At 41.0% G+C, this 22,379-nt stretch overlaps 1 protein-coding gene across 2 annotated transcripts in view; it reads right to left on the bottom strand.

The window, feature by feature from the left end:
• Positions 1 to 11: 11 nt before the first annotated feature.
• CCDC125 (coiled-coil domain containing 125) overlaps positions 12 to 22,379 on the bottom strand; it is a 38,213-nt gene continuing 15,845 nt past the window's right edge. For both annotated transcript variants that reach the window (XM_043546281.1, XM_007059225.4), the window contains exons 6-12: positions 21,035 to 21,120; positions 18,087 to 18,169; positions 15,702 to 15,817; positions 12,867 to 12,974; positions 9,598 to 9,772; positions 791 to 921; positions 12 to 638 (exon numbers count right to left, since the gene is read on the bottom strand). In XM_043546281.1, the coding sequence (XP_043402216.1) occupies positions 249 to 638; positions 791 to 921; positions 9,598 to 9,772; positions 12,867 to 12,974; positions 15,702 to 15,817; positions 18,087 to 18,169; positions 21,035 to 21,120 (1,089 nt within the window). In that variant the 3' untranslated portion in view covers positions 12 to 248. The remainder of the gene's footprint in view (positions 639 to 790; positions 922 to 9,597; positions 9,773 to 12,866; positions 12,975 to 15,701; positions 15,818 to 18,086; positions 18,170 to 21,034; positions 21,121 to 22,379) is intronic.

Raw genomic sequence — 22,379 nt, 5'->3', positions numbered from 1 at the left:
TTCATAGTAGCAGGCACACACAGAAGCAGACAGTAAACAGACAGTTTATAAAGTCTTAAAAGGCTTTTACAGTACAACATAATTAAAAAAAATAAGTATTTTAACATTTTTAACCTGAGTATTGAACTATGTTCTTTAGAAAAGTAGTTCATAAACCAGATATTCCTGGAATTTTATTACAGAATTAGAGTTTAAATTTAGGGATGCCTAGGACGTGGTCTGCAAGGCTTACTTGTGCCTTGGCACTATCACAAGTTATTATTTAATTCTGAGTGCTCTTGATATGTACAATTCATATCTGTAGTTTCAGCTATACCTTGCACATAATTTTCTTTACAATTCCTGGATGGCCAGGAATGTGATTTTTTAAGTGGTCTTGCTGATTTTTGATATATTTTCGTGTTGAGAATTGAGCAAGTGTTGTCCTGAGAGCCAAGATTTTGGCAACATGAATATTCAGGATCAGTTGACTCTTGAGATTCTGAAGCTGTACACTGATGGTTCTTCAGAATAATGTTCTCTCCTGAAAGATTGTTTTCGTTACTCTGCTTTGATGCATCTTCTTTTTCCTCCATTGTACGAGCCAGCATATAACTAACCTTTCTTTGATGAGCCAAAGCCTCTTCTTTATCATTCAACTGTATTCGTATTAAAAAGGAAAAAGGAAATCTAGTTTATAAATGATTCCTTAGAACATCATCATATGTGAGTCAACAATATTTGTTTGCTCAGAGGGAACAAAGCCAACTTTGATCAATATGCCTTTTTGAGATTTTTTTAAGATACTAACCAAATCTATTAGCATCCTAAGAATTTCATGAGGATTATCCAATTCTTCCATTTTCCTACCGTCAGCATCAGAAATAAGCATGCCCGTCAACTTTTGTCCCAGATTTTTCTTGTTCCCTTGCAACATAAGTCCTGAGAAAAGGAATACACTTCATTTGAAATACACAAGGACATGAAAACTAGTATTCTTTAAGCAACAAAGAGGTTGACTTTGGGATAAAATATACATTTACAAAGTAAGATATGGAAGGAACTACGACTTATGAAGTGGTAATCCAAATTATAGTTGACTTTCATTGGACACAATATGGAAAATGGTTTTGCATGCAATGCTGTGCTGGCCCACACCAATGATAAAAATAGTCTTTTTATTGCAAATATGGTTCAACAAAATGGAAACTTCTGGAACTGCATGAGAAATACACTTTGGCTCTTCTATAAAGACTTTGAGATCTACTGATGAAAAACACCATACAAGAGACTAGGTATTATTATAACAATCTCTACTTGTTTTGTTTTTTGTTCTCTAAAAGGGACACTATATGCTAGGTTAAAAAAGGTTTTTTGAAATAAATGTAAAAAGCTGTAAGTCTTAAACTGCTAAATATATATTTTTTAAATTTCAATGAAGATTAAAATAAACAAAGGATAAACTATCCTGAGTTAAGTCTAGAAATATATGCTAATATCCCACTATAAAAAGAGTCTGGAATATTTAAATTCTTTTTATGTTTGCTGAAGATGCCTCAGGACATATAATTAGCGAACAAAGACACCAGAATAATCAGTAGTTTAATGAAAACTTCTAAAATATATCTCATGTCAGAATGTTACATTCTGGGGGCTCTTTAGCAAACAAAGAAAAAACCCCAGCAGATTTCACAAACCACAAGAGCAGTGGGTCAGTGGATAACACATGGGACTGGAAGTGGGTTCTGTTCCCAGCTCTGCCGTGGATTAATGAACAAAGCAATTAATATTTTCTGTTCCTTGGTTTTCCTATGTGTACAGTAGGGATAATGATATTTACTCTTCTCCTTTACAGATCAATCTGAGATCTGCAGATGGCCAGTGCCAAGTATTATTGATAATAAGAATGTTTTCTAAAAGTAGTTAAAACTTGTTTTTATATTATGCAATATTTCTTAAATTGCCTAGGGAGTGGGAGATATTCAACACACATTTCTGTGCTTAATTCAAAGTTGTAATTCCCTTACCGTGTGAATTCATCATACATCATAATTAAGGCTAAGATTCTGTCACGCATATTTTTAGTAAAAGTCACGGACAGGTCACGGGCAATAAAAAAAAATTCACGGAAGCCCGTGACCTATCTGTGACTTTTACTAAAAATATGCATGACAAAATGGGGAGCTGCAGGCTCCCCACATCACCCAAGGGGACCTGGGTTGGAGGTGCAGGGTCCCCTCACCACCTGTGGTGGCTCCAAGCTCGGGGCACCCCGGCCACCCATGGAGGCTCAGAGCTCCATGCTGCCTGCAGAGGCTCAGTGCTTGGTGCCACCCGCGGTGGCTCCGAGCCCCGGGGTGTCCACGGAGGCTCCGAGCCCCATGCCACCACTGGCGGCTCTGTGCTCCCGGGCACATGCAGCGGCTTCATGCTCCAGGGCGCCCACGGCAGCTGGGACTTCCCGGGAGCCCCGCTGCCTGCAGCAGCCAGGAGTTTGGGGTCTCCCCGTTGCCTCAGAGCTCTGGGAACCCTTGCCTCCGCCCCAGCTGGGAGTTGCCTGCAGGGCAACCCTGCCTCCCTCTGCGGCTGGGAGGTTGGCCCCCTGAAGTTCCCTGCTGCTAGGGGTCGCAGGGGACCCTACAGCTCCCAGGAGCTGGGGGATCAAGTCACCAAGGTCTCTGGAAGTCACGGAATCTGTGACTTCCGAGATCTCTGTGACAAAATCATAGCCCTAATCATAATACTTCTATAAAACAAATTAGTACTATCAACAAATTTTTCTCTTTTATAAAAAAAAAATAGCAACTAAAACTATAGGTTAAATCTTGTCCAGAATTAAGATTTGTAACAATAAACTGGTATAAATCCTAAAAACAATATAAATCTTTTCACAAAAGGTCATTACAATTCTAAATAAAAGTTGTTGGTTGTTTTTTTTTAAAAAGAAAAGAGTACTCACCTTGTGCAGTAACTGCGGTTCTTCAAGATGTGTGTCCTTATGGGTGCTCCGCTTCAGTTACTTCAGGTGCCTCTCAAGCCATTGGTCAGAGATTTTCCATTAGCAGTGTCCATTCGACTCACACATGCCCTCTATATAACCACAGGCCACACACCAATGATATATAGGGCTGCACAGGCAAATTGCTCTCAGTTCCTTCTCTATCTGACCATGCAACAAAGAGCAGTCTGAAACAGGGGGGAAGGAGGGTGGATAGTGGAGCATCCATAGAAACACACATCTCAAAAAAACAGAGTTACCCCACAAGGTGAGTAACTTCTTCTTCAAGTAGTGTCCCTATGGATGCTCCACTTCGGGCAGCTCCCAAGCAGTATCCCCACAGGGGATGGGGAGCTTCGGAATCAAGTCCAAGACTGAAGACAGTAGAGCAGAACCAAGTGTTACATTAGATCTGATGGCAAGAACCAAGGCATAATGTTTAGAAAAACTATGCACTAAGGCAGAGCTGCTAGATGGGCCCATCTCAAACACTGAAAGGTTTTTGACTAAAGCTGTGGAAGTTGCCTGCAATCTGGCAGAATCTGTATTACCCTTTGGAGGGGTATAGCACCAGCTGCATCGTAGCAAGCAATAATACACTCAGAGATCCACCTTGAAAGTCTCTGTGAAGAATTCATGGATTCCTTGAATCTTTTTGCAATGTAGACAAACAGTCTAGATGCTTTCCAAAATTGCTTGTTCCGATCCAGATAAAAAGTCAGTGCTCATCTCAGATTCAATGTATGAAAGGAGGTCTCATGCTGAGTGGTTTAGGGAAAAATACCAGTCGATGAATAGACTGGGTAAGATGGAAATCCGTCAGCACCTTAGGTAAGAATTTTGGATGTGGTCATAAGTAGACCTCGTCCTTGAAAAATATCATAAATGGGGGGGGGTTTCCCATCAAGGCCCCATTCTCCCCAACCCTGTGGGCTGACATGATAGTGACTAGAAAGACCATCTTCATAGATAAATGAAACAAGGTGCTGGTCACCACAGGTTCAAACAGAGGTCTCGTAAAGTATCTAAGTACTAGTTTGAGATCCCAAGTTGGAGTAGGATCCTTAACCTGGGGGTGGGGTCAAGGTTTCCCAAACCCTTAATAAATCTAGAGGACATAGAGTGAGTAGGTATAGAAAATCCCTCTAGTGGGGACTGAAATGCTAATATTTCAGCCAAATAAATCTTAATGGAGATAACTGATAACCCTGATATCTTCAAGTCTCGCAGGTAATTCAAGATGGCTGAGAGTGGAGAAGATTCAGGCACAAGGCCGTGACAGCGATACCATTGGTTGAACCTTTTCCATTTCTGAAGGTAAGTTGACTCCCATCTACTGTTTAGTAATGCCTGTTGTACTCCTGTCAAGCAGGTGGATTCTAAGCCCGTGGACATCTATGAGCCATGCTTGGAGATGAAGGATCTCTAGGTTGGGGTGAAACACACAATTTGTATCCTGAGAAAAGAGATGACAGATGGTCAAAAGCTTAAACATCAGTTGAACACACCGATTAAGCAGATAAGGATAGCAACTTGGCCTCAGCCAGGTTGGTACTATAAGGAAAACCCTGGTCTTGTCCTGTCTGATCTTGTTCATCACTCTTAAAATTAGTCGTGTTGGAGGGAATGTATAGAACAAGCCCTTTGTCTATAGGAAGGAAGGAGAAAGGCATCTCCCAAAGACTTTGGCCTCCTCTTGAGCAGTATAAGGGGCACTTCTTGTTGCTGGATGTGACAAATATGCCCACCTTTGTAAGTCCCCACCTGTGGAATATCACATGAAGAATTTGAGAGTCCAACTCCCATTCACAGTCCTGGAGAAGCCCCTTCTGGGCGTATCATCTGTGACATTCTGGACTCCAGAGAATTAAATGACTGAGATCTGAATCTGATGGGCTATTCACCAGTTCCATAACTTTATAGCTTTGGCACATAATCAGGGGGATTTTGCTCCTCCCAGTTTGTTGAACATGCAAGCCACACCATCCCTCATGATCTTGATTGATATGCCCCGATAAGAGGTAGGAACTGAAGGCAGGCATTTCTGACTCCTCTGATTTCCAACAGGTTGATATGGAGACTGGTTTCCTGAGATGACTATCTGCCCTGAGTTGTTAGGATATTGAGGTATGCGCCTTACCCTAACAGTAATGCGTCTGTTGTCACAGATATTGTTGGAACTGGGTGGATGAAAGGGATGCCCACGCAGACACTGAACTGATTTTTCCACCAGTCTAGGGCACTCTTCACCCAGAAGTGAACTGTGACCTGTTTGTCCGAACAGTCTCTGGTTGAGGAACAGATCCTTTGGAACCAACACTGAAAACAGTGGAGGCATAGTCTTGCACGCTTGGTCATGAAAGTGTAAGCTGCCATATGACCCAGGAGCTGCAAACAGTTCCTTACTGTAGTGCAAGGGCTTCCTTTAATTGTCTCCACCAGTTTTGCCAAAATTATGAATCTGTCTGTGGGAAGGATGGCCCTGGCTGCCAATGAATCTAAATATACCCCTATAGATTGTATTCTCTGTAAAGGGGCTAAATTGTTTTTTATCCCTCGACCTACAGGACACCTATTTCCATATGGCAGTAGATCCTGCACACAGGAAATACCTATATTTCACCCTGGACCTCGATTATTTTCAATATTGAGTACTTCCCTTTGGCCTCGCTTTAGCCCCAAGGGTGTTCTCAAAAGTTCTAGCGATAGTAGCCATTTGTCTTCAGCGAGAAGAAATTTTAGTCTCCCCATATCTCAATGACTGGCTACTCAAGGACTGATCTTATGAACTAGTACTAACTTCCATCCAGATAGCCCCCCCTCTCTCTTTCTCTGGCAGGAATTGGAAGCTAAATGCAAAAAAAAAAAAAAAAGGGAAAAAAAAACAAACAATCTCCTGCCTCTAGAGAAGGGATTGTAACTGCCAGAGTCACCATTCTGAACTTTTAAGACTTTACAATTTGTTCAGTCACCTCTGATCCCACTGTGAGGAGATGGGACTTGTTCTATCACTTCTAAACGAAGGAGAGAGTGTACCTCTTGACTCAGTATAGTCTCATGAGAGGCGTCCCTGAAGAGGGATAGGGAAGAAAGTGGGACGGACGTAAAGTGGATGATGTAGCTGATGTTATAATGTCCATGGCCAACTTGTCTGTTGTAATAAGATGCCAGGCCTGTTGGAAATGGGAAAGACAGTCTCAAAAAGTGGGATGGTGGGTGAAAGTTTGCAGCTTGCAAACTAGAGGAGAAGAAGGAGTTGAACCTCAACCAACCCATCAAAACTGTTGTTTTGACAAGGACTGGGTGTTCACTGAAGGCAGGTGAGAAGGTCTTTTCCTCAGGAATTTTCATCTCTTTCTAAGTATCAGAGGGTAGCCGTGTTAGTCTGTATCCACAAAAACAACGAGGAGTCTGGTAGCATCTTAAAGACTAACAGATTTATTTGGGCATAAGCTTTCATGGGTAAAAAAACCCACTTCTTCAGATGCATCTCTTTCTAGCAGATTTGGTGGTTCAGTGAAATCCAGAGAACTGGGCCAGGTACAATCTCTATGCGATTTGAGAACTGCTATATCTCCTCTTGTTTGTAGAGGTGCACATACCTAGAGACCTCATAGTTGTCCTGGAGGGACTCATTCATAGTCCCTATGACCATCACAGAGGAGGGTCCTCAATAGTATTCTGTACTCTTTCAGGAACCCCGACAGCTGAGAGCCACAACGCCCCAAACACGACAATTGTGGTGGAGATGGATCTAGCCACAGTGTCCATGGCATCTAAGGACACTTGAACAGAGGCTCTGGATAATAACTGATCCTCCATAGTGATGGCCTAGAAATTCTCTCTATGCTCCTGTGGAAGATATTTAATAACGGTTGTAAAACTAGTTGTAATTCATAAAGTCATACGTGGCCATGATTGCCTGCTAGTTTGTGATCCAAAACTGGAGGGTCATAGATGAGTACGCCTTTCAGCCAAAAAGGTCAAACCTCTTCTGATCCTTATCATAAGGGGTAGACCTGGCATAATGCTGTTTACCACCTTGTTTATGGCATCCACCACCAGGGAATTAGGTGGGGAGGAGGAAAAACAAAAATTCTGAATGCCTATAGGAAACATAATATTTCTTATCTGACCATTTACTAGTTGGTGGGATGGTGGCAGGATTTCATCACACAGTCTTTGCTGAATCCAGGGGTACATCATTAATGGGTAGCACAACTGGGGTGGGTGGTTGTCAACTGCAGAATGTCCAGGAGATTGTGTTGTGAGTCTTTAACCTCCTCAAGAGGTATCTGGAGGGTGTCAGCCATCTTCTTCACCAAGTCTTGGAACTGGTGAAAACTGTCTGACATCGGTGGTAGCGGAGGCATAACTGCCTTGTCCAGGGATGAAGACGAAACAGGAGTTTAAGGGGTGGAATCTTTGTCCACCCCACTTGCCTGTTCCTCAAAGGTCTCCTCGTGCCAGGGGTTTGGTGGAAGAGCCGGTGAAACCCTAGTCTCCTGGTGCAATGGAGCCATAAGTCTGGCAAATTGCTCCCAAAATGCTGCCCAAAGATCTCAGTATAGCCACTAGGGAGGCCTCTACAGGAGAAGGGGTGGTACCCAGGATTGATCCCACCATCCCTGATATGGATAAGAATCCTTGTCAAAGTATGGGTTCCTGTAATGATGCGAAGGGAACTCTGCACTGATAAGGAGATCACTTGAACATCTCCTTCATCCTCCTCAATGTCCTTTAATGGGGAGGAGGGACCCAGGAGAAAAGGGTGGGGAATCCTGAAAGGTAGCAATGGTAATCTGGGGACTGGGGTCTCAGTACTGAGAGTCAGTCGGCATCCATTAGCAGTGAGGCTCCAGCTCATCTAACACTGACAAGTCCCTGGAGTAGCAGAATTCCTGGGGTAGCAAGTGGGTTGGTACTGATGCAGCAGTTGAGGTGGAGGGTATTGTTAATCTGGAGCATATAGACGCTGAGGCCAAAGGTGTCTGGTGCTTTGATTTTGCTGGTACTGATGGACCAGAATGCAAAGATACCACTGCTAAGTCTGATGTAGATGGTGCTGTTCTACAGGAGTATATGTCCTGGGCAACTCTGTCCTCCCCAGATGGTACCAAGGAGTTGTGCTTCTCCAAAGTGCTCCAGGATCTCCCAGCCCCACTGGTACCAGAGGAAGAGTCCTTCACCTCCCTGGTACTGAGTCAAGAAGGCAAGGCCTCTGACACTGCAGACTTAGAAGGAGATTGGGGCCTTTTGGGAGCTGGCTCTTGTAGTGGAAGACCAAGGTCCTCTTCTTCGCTACCTTCCTTGAGTCCTCCACGGTCTTCCCCCACCCCTCTTTGGGAATCCTTAGCTGAGGTCAGGCACTGGAGGGCACTGGAGACAGATTATAGGAGGCAGTCCCTTTACCTGACTTAGAAGTGGGTTGAAAGGAATGCTCCATCATCCAAAGCTTCGATTTGGTTTCCCGATTCTTCCATGCTCTAGATTTTAGAGTCAGGCAGAAGCTACTTTTGGGAGACTTGGGACTCTCCCAAGCAACGGCAGCACTTAGATTGGCCATCACTGACCAGACAGCTTCCTGACAAGAGAAGCAACATTTGAAACCTGGGAAGCCAGGCATGTCCAGCCAGGCCAAATAAGCTCCCCAGGGGGAAAAAAAGGGATGGGGGAGAGAGGAAAAAATCCAAACCTCTCACTACTATCTACAACTAATTCTAACTAGACACACTAAACTAACAATAGAACAACAGCAAAACATGTTGACGCATGCACAAGGTGGACACACTAGAGCTCCATCTCAGTCCAAGGTTGTAAAGAAAGAACTGAGGGCAGTTTGCCTGCTATATAACCTCGGTGTGTGTGGCATGAGATTGTATAGAGGGCATGCATGAGCTGAATGGACACTGCCTATGGAAAATCTCTAATCAAGGTTCTCAAGAGGCACATGCACACCTGAACTAACTAAAGTAGAGCATCCATAGAGACACTACTCAAAGAACAACAAACATTTCCTCTGCAATATTTACAATTGAAATGTGATGCACTGTGCTACTACAGGATAACCTAAAAGTGAGATTGACTAAAGAGACCAGTCTACTCTCACAGTCCAAGCTGCATGCAAAAGATAAACAAATATCATAAATGGTGTAAAGTATGTTTGATTTTTGAAGATCTCTGCAGCTATAATATCCAATATGTTATAGTGCTATAGTTAAGGATTTTTTTCAGCAATTTTATTCAGACCGTATCTTCTGAGTGCAGGATAAAAAAATTAGATTAAAAAACCTAGACTGATAGATCCAATATACTGTTAAAGTTATTGTTAGTGATTACAAGAAAGTTCTTTTTACATACAGAAGTCCTAAAATAGAAGTTGTGAAACTCCAGCAGAAAATCCCTAACTAGTTGACACAGTATTGTGATGTATTTGCAGTTTTCACATCACTTTTCTCCTTTTTTCTTGATTCTCAGGATTCTTAGGTCAGCAATTGGATCACAGCTGTGAATGAAACAGAGTGTTGTAACTCTTTAATAAACCTATCCTCTTTCCTATTGATACTTATTAATTTTACTTAAATTCCAACAACAACAAAATTATGAAACATCACAGTTACCATCCTCTTTCAGGCGTTTCCAGTTTATAAGTTTTGTTTCTTTTTTACAGATCTTGTTCACTTGTGTGAGCCTCAAAGCCTGGTCCTTCCTCTGCATTAACTGCTGCTCAAACGCAATTCTGAAGGCATCTGCCATTATATACGCTTCTTCTTTACTCTTCTTCAGAGCTTCACACTATTTTTAATTAAGAGAAAAATAGAATGTATCACACAAACTAGGAAATCAAAGCAGTTAAAAAAATTTAGATTGTGTCTATTAACACAGATAGTAGGACTTGTTATACTTTCATGGAAAGAGCATCGCCAACACAGACACACTCATACCAGGCCTTTATGGCTGAATGGAGATAGAGGAGGAGCTAGCTCAATACTTTTAGGGAAGTGATGACATCAGTCCTTTCTTCAAAACAATCTTTTTTTCTTTTTAGAAACAAACTAAACGCTATTTTGTTAAAAGAATAATTTTGAAGTGGGGATTGAAATCCTTACCCCTGAACGTGTGTGTATATATCTACATACACACACATCCTCTTCACTAATTGCCTCTCCTGCAGTACTGTTTGCCCTTCCAGAACAGCTTGAAGAGGAGCGGGAATCTTGCATGCCAGTTACACTCAGCACTGCTGTCACAGCTAGGCTGTGAACATGTGCAATAGAGTTCTACGTTATGAGAAGTTGAGGCACTAGTGTCAAGGAGAACAACCCACGTACAACAGTGCCACGATAGCATCATTTCCAAATCTGTGCTGCTCTTTGGAAAGGGAACTGTTGCCCTACAGCTGCAGGACACTGAGGAAGGATACCATACTTATAAAAGTAATAAAACAAAACAAAAATGCACCACACAAATTATGGCTTTAACTAAATCTATTCTTTAAGCAAGATAGATAGGAAACACTTTTTCAGACATGATATAAATGACTAGAAGAAAGTCACAGTTGTACGTCTTTAAAAAAGAAAATGATTGTAGGACTTGCTTTTTTTTAAACAGACAAGCTATTTTCCCCCATATGTTCTTGTTCAGGGTACATTCCTGATGGACATTTTTAGTTCACTTTACTTTTTCTTAGCCATTTTCCTGTTCAATCCAAATGAATCTTCAAATTGATGACAACTTCTGTGGAGGACTGTTACATATGCACAATGGACCTTTCAAAATAATACTTAATCTTACAGTCTCAGGATTTCCAATGGGCTTCCAACAAACTAAAACTAGAACTCACAAATATCATTTTCCATCTTTGAGGGATGGAACTTAGGTTATTCAATTTTAATTGTGTTTCTGTGCCGCTGTATTTATTATTTGTATTGCAGTAGTCCTAAAAAGTCTAAATCAGGATCATGACTCTATTGTGCTAGGAGCTGTACAAACACATGACTCTATTGTGCTAGGAGCTGCACAAACACAAAAAGTCTAAATCAGGATCATGACTCTACTGTGCTAGGAGCTGTACAAACACATGACCCTATTGTGCTAGGAGCTGTACAAACACAAGCTGTACAAACACAATCATCCTTAACCCAAGGGGCTTAAATATACTTTGAGAAGATGCAACAAGTAAATGTGACAAACAACAGGAGGAAAAAAGAAGGACTGATATAGGGAACAATAAGTTCACATGGTTTCTATAGGCTAGCTCTGTGTAAAACTTCTGAAAAATTTCAATGTACCACATGTGGGTTCTCTCTCTCACACATACACCTATACATTAATAAAAGTGTGGCCACAACTGGATATCTGCAAAAGGCAGCACTCTTAAATTAGGGGTGTGTGTGTGTTTACACACCTACACACTTATACCAGCTAACTCTAAGCAACAAATCAGTTTAGGCTTTAAATTTGTAACATCCATTCAAACAAATTCATCATACCTCTTAATAATTAAGAGTAGTATATGATTACCATACTCAGGATCACCTATATTTAGCTTTAAAACAAGACTCTCATGCAGCAAATCTTTTTTAAACAGTCAAATTCCAAGAACATCCTTGTAAAGGAGCAGCCCTGGAAGGTCAGGACTGCTCCCCTGTCAATTAAATATAATTCCACAATATATACGCTATTGGGCCATAAAGTATCCATTCACTGTATGTTGTGAGGTACTCAAAAGGATTGCATGGGATTCAGCAACTGAACATAAGATTAATAAAATCAAAGCAAAACTAGACTCATTTTACAAATCCTTTTCTCAATCCTGCAAGCTTTTTATAGCATATAAAACATTAACTTATGTTAACAGATTACATTAGGGCTCCAATACAGCAAGGAGCAGTTGTTGCTATTTTCAAGTCCTCTTTGAATCCTAGGAATGATGATAATGTGCTATACAGGGATGGTGCTTTTACACCAGCAAAATGAAAAAAGTTATGAAGCTGTGTATGCGTTTCCTGTTCTTGGCCTTTTTTTCCCTTTACTGATCAGTAAGAGTTTAAAACTATCAATTTGCTTAAAAATACCCACAACTTTTAAAGTACTCATAATTACAATTTAGAGAAAAATTGGGCTCTGGTTTAAAGGCTGCCGCATCTTGCACATAATCATCTGTGGCAAAGATTATAAGAAAAATAAGGGAGCAGTCCATCTCGGTTAAACAACAGGAGGAGAGATTTATAATGCTAGCAACTTGGATTTAAGAAAAAATTATGCCTGGACTATAGAAGATTGTATGAGTTGCAGAAGTGATATTCCTGATCTCTAGGACACAGTTTTCCTCTATGGAAAATTGCCACACTTAATACCTGAAGTTAGTGCTGAAAAACTGATTTGGAGGCAAAAAGATTTCTCTGCCTCTCATGGAGTTCCTCCCTCTCTCTGGGAACTGCTAAATCCTCCCTACCAGTTGTGACTTAAACCTAGTAAAAATGGCTAGTAGAGAAGTTTCCTGGTATAGATATACTGGCAAACCTTCCTAGTATAGATGCAGCTTATACCAGCAAGAGTGCTTTTGCTGGTATAGGTTATACTGGTTTATCTAACAAAATATGCTACACTGGCAAAAGTGCTTTTTTGCCAATATCACCATCTACAATAGGGCTTTTGCCAGTATAGAAATGATGTAAAACAAAAAATTACTACACAAGCAAAAGTTTCTAGTGTGTTATTACTACTACTAATTTGTATTACCATAGCATTTGCTAAAGCCTGCAGAGACTTTTGAAAAGCACTATTTTGTTTTTGAAATGTACTAGATTCAAACAGCAGGTATACTCTAAACTTTTTCATGAAAAAGACATCTATGCTGCTCCACATCCAACTTAGGCTACATTACCTCTTGTCTGAGCTGAAGGAGTTGCTTTCGAGTTGCAGCTGACATTTTAGCACAGGAACAGGGCTCTCCTCCAGGAGCATTACAGGTGCAGGCTCCAAGAATCGCCAGCTTCAAATCCAAGAGCATTACACACCAGTTACTCAAACACCTCTATGTGCACACACAAAATAATTTAAAGAATCTAGATCTTTACCAATAAAAATATCTTGAAATCCTAGTGGAATAGGGGTTAGGGAAACCCACATTATCTACCCACACATGCCATTTATTTTTAATTAAAATAAACAAGTAATAAAAACTATTCAAACTTTACAACATTCATCATCAACCGCCCCTCCCCTCCTTCACAATATTTTCTCTATTACTAATCATGCCAGTTTGGTATTTGCAATATCTTGGGCAGAGGAGGAGAAGGGAAGTAAACCCTTTTGGAGAGCATCCCCATAAGAGTTTAATGTGCTTTAACATCACATATTTAGTTAATTCTTGAGTGTCCCCATGTAGACAAGCCGAGAACAGAAAAAATTTCAGTCAGGGACAGATACTAGTGTTATATCATACGCTCTGATTTTATCTGGGACATGTGCATGGATAAACTTTTTTTTTTTTTTTTTTTTTTTTCCTTTTTAGAGTTCACCTGTTTGGGTACATAAAACCTGGAAAGATGTATTCTGCAAAATTAAGACTATGATCATGTTATGGAGGTCACGGAATCTGTGATTTCCAGAGACCTCTGTGACATTGGGGCACTGCAGCAACCCAGCCTCTGCCGGCAGCAGGGGACCTTCTCACAGCAGCCCTGCCGTGATGGGCAGTGGGGGGACCCCTACAACTGATCAGCCACTGCCACTGGCAGGGCTGGCCAAGCTGCCTAGCCACCAGTGCTGCTGGTGGGGGACCTGGAGCTCTCTAGTCACAGCAGGCAGTGGGGGGACCCCACAGCTCTCCAGCCACCGCGGGCAGCGGTGGATGCCCGCCAGCTCCCAGCCCCACAGGCGGCAGGGGATTCCCTCACCAGCTCCCAGTCCTGCGGGCAGCGGGTGCCCCCAGAGCATCCCAGCCACCACCAGTGGCGGAGGGACCCTGGCAGCTGCTCAGCCACCGCTACTGGTGGGGCCCCCCCTCAGCTCCGAGCCCAGCAGGGAGGGGGAGATTCCCCCCCCCCAGCTCCCTGCCACTGGGCATGAGTGGGGGGCTGCAGCTCCCAGCTGCTGCATGCAGCGGGGCAGGGTGCTGGACCCTCCTCCCTCCCCATTTTGTCAGTCATGCTTTTAGTAAAAGTCAGGGACGGGTTACGATTTCCGTGAATTTTTGTTTATTGCCCATGATCTGTTGTGATGGGGTGGACTAGGCCCATAGGCCCTCTGCTGGAGACCTCAGGGTCCTGCCACACTCATCCCAGGTAAGGAGCAGTGGCGAGATCCTTCAAACAGGCTAGAGTGGCTGCAGGGGAAGCAGCCAATCAGGGCCCAGGAGAGCCTTATGAAAAGGAGCTACAGCGCCTGAGCCACAGACAGGGGAAGTTCCTTGCTAGAGCTGGACGAGCATGGATGGTGTGGCTGGCTGAGGGAACTGCAGCACAATGGACAGCCCAATGCTAGTAGGGACGAGGGGAGCAAGGAAGAACTCCTGGCTGGCTACTGGGCCTGAGCTTAGAAGAGCCCTGAGCTGGAGTCTGGAGCAGTGGGGGGGCCTGGGTCCCCGCTTCCCCATAGGCCACTGGGGAAGGGCCTACAACTGGACATCAGTAAACCCGCAGAAAGGGACTGAACTGTCAGAAGGCCCTGCTGAAGACTGGGGCCAAAACAGACAAAAAGAGCAAAACCATTGCCTCCAGGGAAGAAATGTCAAGCTATTCCCTGAATAAATGGGTAGACAAGGTATTACAAGGTATTACTGACCTCATCAGCCTATGAATAAGTAGCAGTCAGATATTTAACAAATGTGGACATACCCACACATATTGTATATTATGAGATTATTAAAAGGTTGAGGTGCAGATTTTAAAAATGCTTAAGTGATTTAGGGGCACAAATCCCAATGACTTTCAATGGCAGTTGTGCTTCTAAATCCCTTAGCTTTTGAAAATGTTCTCCCTAGTTGTAATTAAATACCCAAGTAATAAAGAGACCATTACGTTGTCATCTTGCTAGAATGAACATTTCCAGGAATGTGGATTCAACCTGTCATGTCATACTATTTTTCCTTGTCAATAGGATTCTCCCCCTGGAAAGTTAAGGAAGTCTTGGATATATTCCAGCCTGCTCTCTGGAAATCTCAGACCTTGAATCACATACACTAGATTCTTGGTTGTTCACCATCATTTTTGCCACATTTGCAGCATGACAGACAGGATAGTGGACTATCTTCCACTGACCAGGAGCCTGCTAGAAGCATGGCTTCTACCATACAGCATAAGGACAGTCAGAAGAGTTGTCAGTATGTTTATACTGCTCCCTGAAGACCTCAGAAGAGGTCTCCTCTCATAAGAGAGGTGCAGAGCTTGAGGAGATAGTGCTAAACCCGTTGACATTAGTAGGATATCCTGATGATTCTTCAGTCCGCTCTTCCTTTCCACAACAGTAGCAAAGCAGATAATTGCCCAGCAGGCTCAGACCATTTATTGCAAGCACTCCATTAATAACAGGAGGCATATTTCTCATTTGCTATAAAAGTCACACTGTATTCTGATGCATTATCAAAATGAATTTTTGGAAGGAAATGTTTCGTGAAACTTCATTAACTGGTCAAACAAAATGTTTAAAAAACAAAACACACACATATCTTCCAATCAACCATACTTACTGAAATAAAGAAAACCAAATTCTCACTTACTTCAAGACCTGTAATTTCTGTAAAGCCACTTTTATTAATGGACATATTTTCCTGAATTATTTTCTGTTGTTTTACATCAAGCATTGCAAGAAATTCCAAGCGCTGTTGATTCAAAACTATGAAATTCAACATTGAAAATAATTAGTTTTTCATGCTTCTAATCTCTCAATATCTGACTTTGCTTACCAAGAAATTATGACAGAGTGATAGCTCTCCTACAGTTAAGGTTAAAATCAGCTTTCTGTTCAAAGCCTGACTCTGCTGAGTGCTCTAAAATCTACACTATTAGCTGTATTGCTTTGTAATGTGGTGTGCTGGACATGGGTTTCCATTCGTGATCCAAATTTGGGGCCATCTAACCAAAGCATACCAAGATACAGACCCTGAAAAAAATCCGCTTCTCTTAAAGTTGAGAGTTTCTGGCAACTTTTTTTTTTTTTTTTCTTACAGATAGAAATCAAAACATGGCTCAGATCATTGCATCAGGGTCTCTAACATTCAAGGGTTGCCCCAACAAAGTGCCTGGTATCCAGCAGCCCTTTGGGCAAAATCAAATTAAAACATTATTTGAAAAAGATTTTGCTTCTCCAGTTAGGCTCTTTGCAAGCCTCGTACCTATTCTCATTTCCAATAGATTATACTAAGAATGCATGGACAGAGGAGATAACAGGACTGTTACCTGCATATAAACTTGATAGCTCAAGGGGATAAGTAGTAGTCCTTTGAATCTGACTCATCCAGCCAGTGTCTGTTCAAGTCACGTGAAAAGGCTCAATGGCATATTGCTAAAATCTGTCTGTCAGTGGGTTTACTTTGGGATAATGTATTTTTGAATTTAAAAAACAAGTAGATGTGAATGTTTGCTGAGAGGTGAAAGGGGTTTGCTGTAGGGCTGTCAATCGCAGTTAACTCATTAACTCAAAAAAATAATCACAATTAAAAATATTAATTGTGATTAATCACAGTTTTAATCGCACTGTTAAACAATAGAATACCAATTGAAATTTATTAAATATTTTGGATTTCTACATTTTCATATATATTGTATTCTGTGTTGCTACTGATCATGATAGAACAGACACGATCTTTTTTTAAAGTTACCTCATTGTAAGCTCATGCAGAGTGCCTTACTTCATTATTTTAATGCAAAGAGTGGCAACTAAAACAACTACCAGTGTGGAAGAAAAGATTTTAATAGTCAAATCATACATTTAACATGAATTTTGAGTCTACATTCAACCTATCATTCCCTCCTGTCTTCCTCATCCCAGAGAAAATACCCCAAATCTGCAAGGCCAGTAGGACAAGGAAGAAAAAGTCAAAGACAACAAAGGTGGGGCTCTGTTGCTAAAGGTGAATATCCTATGATCCATCACAAATATGTCAGTGACGCTCCAACAGGTTGCTAAACAACAGTGCTCAAGTTATGGCAAAGAGTCACATTTTAAAAGGAGATCGTGAGTGTGTGTCTCTCTCCCTCTCTCGCACACGCACACATCCCACTCCTTATTATATTATGTAAAATATCAGTACATCCTGAAGTCACAGTTATGAAGGTAAGTTGAAATGAATGAAAAATTTTGTAAGCCACATCTGGCTTAAGATGGTATCTCCAGACATCAGCTGCTAAAGAAGATTTCCAGATCCAAAGTTAAACAAAGCAAGATCAGATGAACATGAAGGCACCACTGAATAAGAATGTGTTGGCTCTTAAAGTAAAATAAACCTCTTTTGTGACACTACAGGAGCAATCTTTACCACCATGGCTGGCATACACCCCCATTTCCTGGGACCCGGAGCTTTCATCATCCTGATCCTGAGGGATGTCCTGACCAGACCAAAAAGAGGGACCTGGATAACATCACCACCCCTATGAGCTCAAGCTGAATCCCAAACACCATCTGGGATGAAATGGGATCAGACTTACAATAGCTCTAGCTCACCTCAAGTAACTTCTTCTCTTTTCCCCAAAAGGACAATTATGATCATATTTAATACCATCTAAAAGTTTGTCAAACAAGGGGATTTTCCTTCTAAAAGGATGTTTAATAATATGTTTGCCATGGTAAGCAGGCTGTGATTTCTGTATAACAAACCCCGAACCTTGTTTAACATAGTCTTTGTCCAACATTAAACAATGTTAACACCTTTGGCTCACATATGCCAAATAAATTAATACGACAAACCCCTTATGCTTAACAATCTGTTCCAATCTGAATTTAGACACTCGTTACATTCCCAAGACCTGAAGAACTCTGTGAAGCTGTCCATTCCATCCACAGAAGTTGGTCCAATAAAATATATTACCTTACCTATCTTGTTTCTCTCATTAAAAACAGTACGTTTAAAAAGGGTAAAGTATTGAGCTATGCAGTGTTTGCTTACTTGCATTTTCAGATTTAAGAGCTCTGACTTCATCTGTTCTGAGTTTCAATGTTTCCTTAAGGGCTGCATTTTCACAATATATCCTGCAGAAGTTGGAAGCAAACACAGACTGTTTTAGCTTTTAAATAGTTATTTTAAAAAGGACTCAAGTTAAAATCAGTTGTGTCTTAAAATGTTTTCCTTAGATTTTTTTATATATATATATATATATATATATATATATATATATATATATATATATATATCTATATATATATCTCAATTAGAATTACTGAAAGATTAGATAAAAATCCCCCTGCCCTACTTTTTTTTCAATTTGCTTACTCTGTGCCTCTGACAAGACTGCGGGCTGGTCTTCACTACCGGAGAGATCCACGCTGCTGCAATTGATGCATCAGGGATCGATTTAGCGGGTCTAGTGAAGACCCGCTAAATCGATGGCAAAGCGCACTCCAGTCGACCCCGGTACTCCAGCTCTCCAAGAAGAGTAAGGGAAGTCGACTGGAGAGCGTCTCCCGTCAACGCAGCACAGTGAAGACATCAGGGTAAGTCGACCTAAGCTACATAGACTCCAGCTATGTTATTCACTTAGGTCGACTTACCCCCATAGTGAAGACAAGCCCTGTGTGTGTAATCAGTTTCCTATTTTGTTTGTGAAGATTTCCCACAGCAATGGAAAGAGAAAAAAATATGTACAAGAAATGGAAGATACTGTATCATAAAATTACAAAAACTGGCAGGGGGTTGGTACAAATAGCAAAATATAGAACCTGAAACTACTTTTAACTCTTTAAAAAAAAACAACAGCTAGATATTAAGCTGATAATGTCCCTTCTACAGTCAATGATTCTTCGTGGGAGATTCTGCTAATAATATTTAGTGTACTGCCCATTATATAACAAACACAAAAAGAAACAAAAGTGCATATTCAAAGCCTTGCAAATAAGAAACATTTTTAAAATCTCAAGCAAGTAAAATGGAACATAAGATACCTGTAAAACACCTGAACTTGAGAGAAAATGGAAGATACTGTATTGTCACTGGGGACAGTCATTAAAAAGATATGTAAAAAATACATAATTATGGTACTTTGAAATATTTGTTAGACAATCCATAACGTCCATGAAAGGTTAAAATACAGTGATTTTATTGGGCACATTTGTCTGTTACGATATGGCTTTGTCCTTAGCAAACAGTGCAAACTTCCTGTTTCCTTAAGTACGGTTCTAAAACACATCTGTTCTTTTAATTCTGGAGTACATCAAAATGTAATGCACTTCACCTTGCATTTAAATTTTTCCTGTTCCTGGAAGAGAAAGGGACACAAGTCTTGTTTCCATACAATTTGTTCTGATATTGTATTAATAAGACTTTTCCTGGCACATCTCCGGAGTTTTTATTAAAATACATTTATTTACATCTCATGGTTTTGTTTTTGTTTGTTTTTTAAACAGTTAACTGGTGGACTGAAATCTCTTCCTTTAAATATACATCTTAAAGGCAAAAGACCCACACTTTTCATCTTGTTGCCTCAGGGATCAGAAAACCTTTTGAAAAATTGATTGAACTCTTGAATTACTGCAGTTTTAGAAAACTGTTTCTCAATTTCAGTTTCCAATCGAACTTTATTCTGGCCTACTCAGCAACTCTTGCTAGCCAGCACACAAGTTCCTCTTCTATGCAATTCTAAGCATTAACAGAGTACTGATATACCGTTTTTTTCCCTGGCCCTTTTTGTGTGATTCCACAGCATGTGAGATCAGCTGAGGTGCTCACATTCATGCACTCATGATTTAAATCAGGGGTCTCAAACATGCGGCTATTTTCTCAAACATGAGTTATTTCCTGCGGCCGCCAAGCCGGGGGCAGCAGGGGCAGTGTCAGTGATGCGGCCCTCGGGCCAATTTATTCGTCTTCATGTGGCCCTCCTGGTAATCTGAGTTTGAAATCCCTGATTTAAATGGAAAGAGTCTGATAGCAAGCCCTCATATGAGAAGCCCTTAATTCTGGAACTTCCTTCCTCATTAGCTGGACAAAGGCAGAGTATGACCATCAGGACATGCCAAAAAGGCCTGCCTATCTGTTATACTCAAGCTTTCAAGAAGAGAGGATGAATTAGGAGGGTGTAGGTGTTTTTAAAGAGTATTTGTTGATAATCCTGATAGGTTAGATGAGTAGGAAAGAGCTGATAATTTGCAAAATATAACAAACAAATACATAATAATCAAATAATTTACATGTACTTATTCCTTTGTGTGTTTTTAAAAAATCTAATATCTTCACTGGAATAATTGAAATTCTGCTGTTTGGACTTCAGAGAAGTTACTCATGTCTTTAAATACTCAAAAGAAAAAGTCTGGTGGGAGATTGCTTCTTAGTGCTCTCAGTGTCTGTTATTGTGTTACTAATTCAGTGTTTTTGGTTTGTCCTACATACCCAACAAATAACAGCTGCTGTCAGTCAAAAAGCAATTTTTATTTAAATGTGGGGCAAGTGGTCGTATCACATTCCACTTGAGCTCACTCTTACTCATAGTCATAGTGTAAAAAATAAAAATATCATTAACCATTGTTTGACACTACTATATGTATGCATGTTTTCTATACCTCATTAAATAAAATGTTAACTTATAAATAGTTTTGTACCAGTTGGTTAACATAAGGAAAGACATTGAATTGAAAGCTCAAATCAGCAAAGCCACTTAACATATACTCTTCAAACAAGAGTAAAGAATTGCGAGTTAACAACTCTAGTGCTCAATACATAAAAACTAACATGTCTAGCATACTGAGGAATGTTAAATACTTTCTGAGATCCACAAGGAAATTAATATGAAGAACCAGAAAATCTGGTATGTTGGGGCATACAGATGACATTAGAAAAACTTCACGCAAGAGTCAACAAGATATTTAAAAATCAAAAGAGATTCCATAATTGGATTCAAATACCTGTCACATTTTTCTGACAATGTCTCTTCTATGTTTTTAAATCTTTCCTGATCAAATTCAATTTCCCATTGCAAAGCATTTATTTCCTAAGAAGAAAAAACAGCAACAGTTAATTACAGGAATGAGTCTAAAAGCACCACAATATTTAGTTTAAAAAAAAAAATGTCCATAGTTCCAGACTTTGTATCCAAGGAAACTCTTGGTTCTGCTTTCCCTAATGTCAGAGTTCAGTTTCACTCTGTTACGCCGCCAACTAACAGTTCTCTTTAAATTTAAACTGTTTTTAAAAAATACTTAATTGGTAATTTTACATGACTCGTTGAAACTAACTATACAGGAGATTTAAAAATAAACACACCTAGATTAATAGTGTGGAAAGCATCTGTAGGCAGCTTCCAGATTTGGTTACATCTGCTGGAATATTTATCAGGATTTACAACATGGTATTAGCTTGTCCTTTTCTCTGAACATAGTCGGAGGGCAATGTGACAGACTACAGGATTGTCTGTACACCGAGTTGCATTGGTTTAAGATGTGATTTTAAATGGATTTAGTTAAACTGGTGCAAGTCGGGTTTAAACCAGGTTTATTTTGGTTTAGTTTAAGATTATTAGGGACAGATTTAAAATAAACTGAAATAAGGGCTTGGCTACACTTGCAAGTTAGAGCGCATTACATTAGCCCCAGGTGCCCTAACTCCTGAGATGTCCACACTGGCAAGGCATGTAGAGCGCCTGGACTCTGCACCTGGAGCACTCCTGATAATCCACCTCCACGAGAAGCATAAAACTTGCTGCGCCCCGGCTGAAACACCCGGGTGTTACAAGTGTTGACGATGTGTTGCATTACTGTGATTGGCCTCCGGAAACGTCCCATAATCCCCTGAAGTCAAGAGGCCACTCTTGTCATTGTTTTGAACTCGGCTGCAGGCATGCGGATATCCCCTTTCAAAGCTCCTTTTCTGACAGCCAGCATGCGTATCTGCTCCCGGACAAAGCAAACTATTACTGTGGAATGCTGTGTGTGAGTGAGTGAGAGAGAGGTGGGGGGGAGGAGAGGGTCTGCAGCTGTCTGAGCTTACAAGACAGCATGCTGACACACTCTCTGCCCTCCAAAGCACACTGTCTCTCCCCCCACATACAAACAACACACTCCCGTCACACTCCACCCTCCTCCCATTTGAAAAGAACTCTGCAGCCACTTGCACACTGGGATAGCTACCACAATGCACTGCTCCTTGTGGCGTTGCAAGAGCTGCTAATGTGGCCACGCCAGTGCGCTTGCAGCTGACAGTGTAAACACATGGCAGCGTTTTCCCTGCTGCAGTCTCCGAAGGCTGGTTTAA

The sequence above is a fragment of the Chelonia mydas genome, chromosome 5 (assembly GCF_015237465.2).
Source record: "Chelonia mydas isolate rCheMyd1 chromosome 5, rCheMyd1.pri.v2, whole genome shotgun sequence".
Lineage (NCBI taxonomy): Eukaryota > Metazoa > Chordata > Testudines > Cheloniidae > Chelonia > Chelonia mydas.
This window is presented reverse-complemented; position numbering and strand designations above follow the sequence as displayed.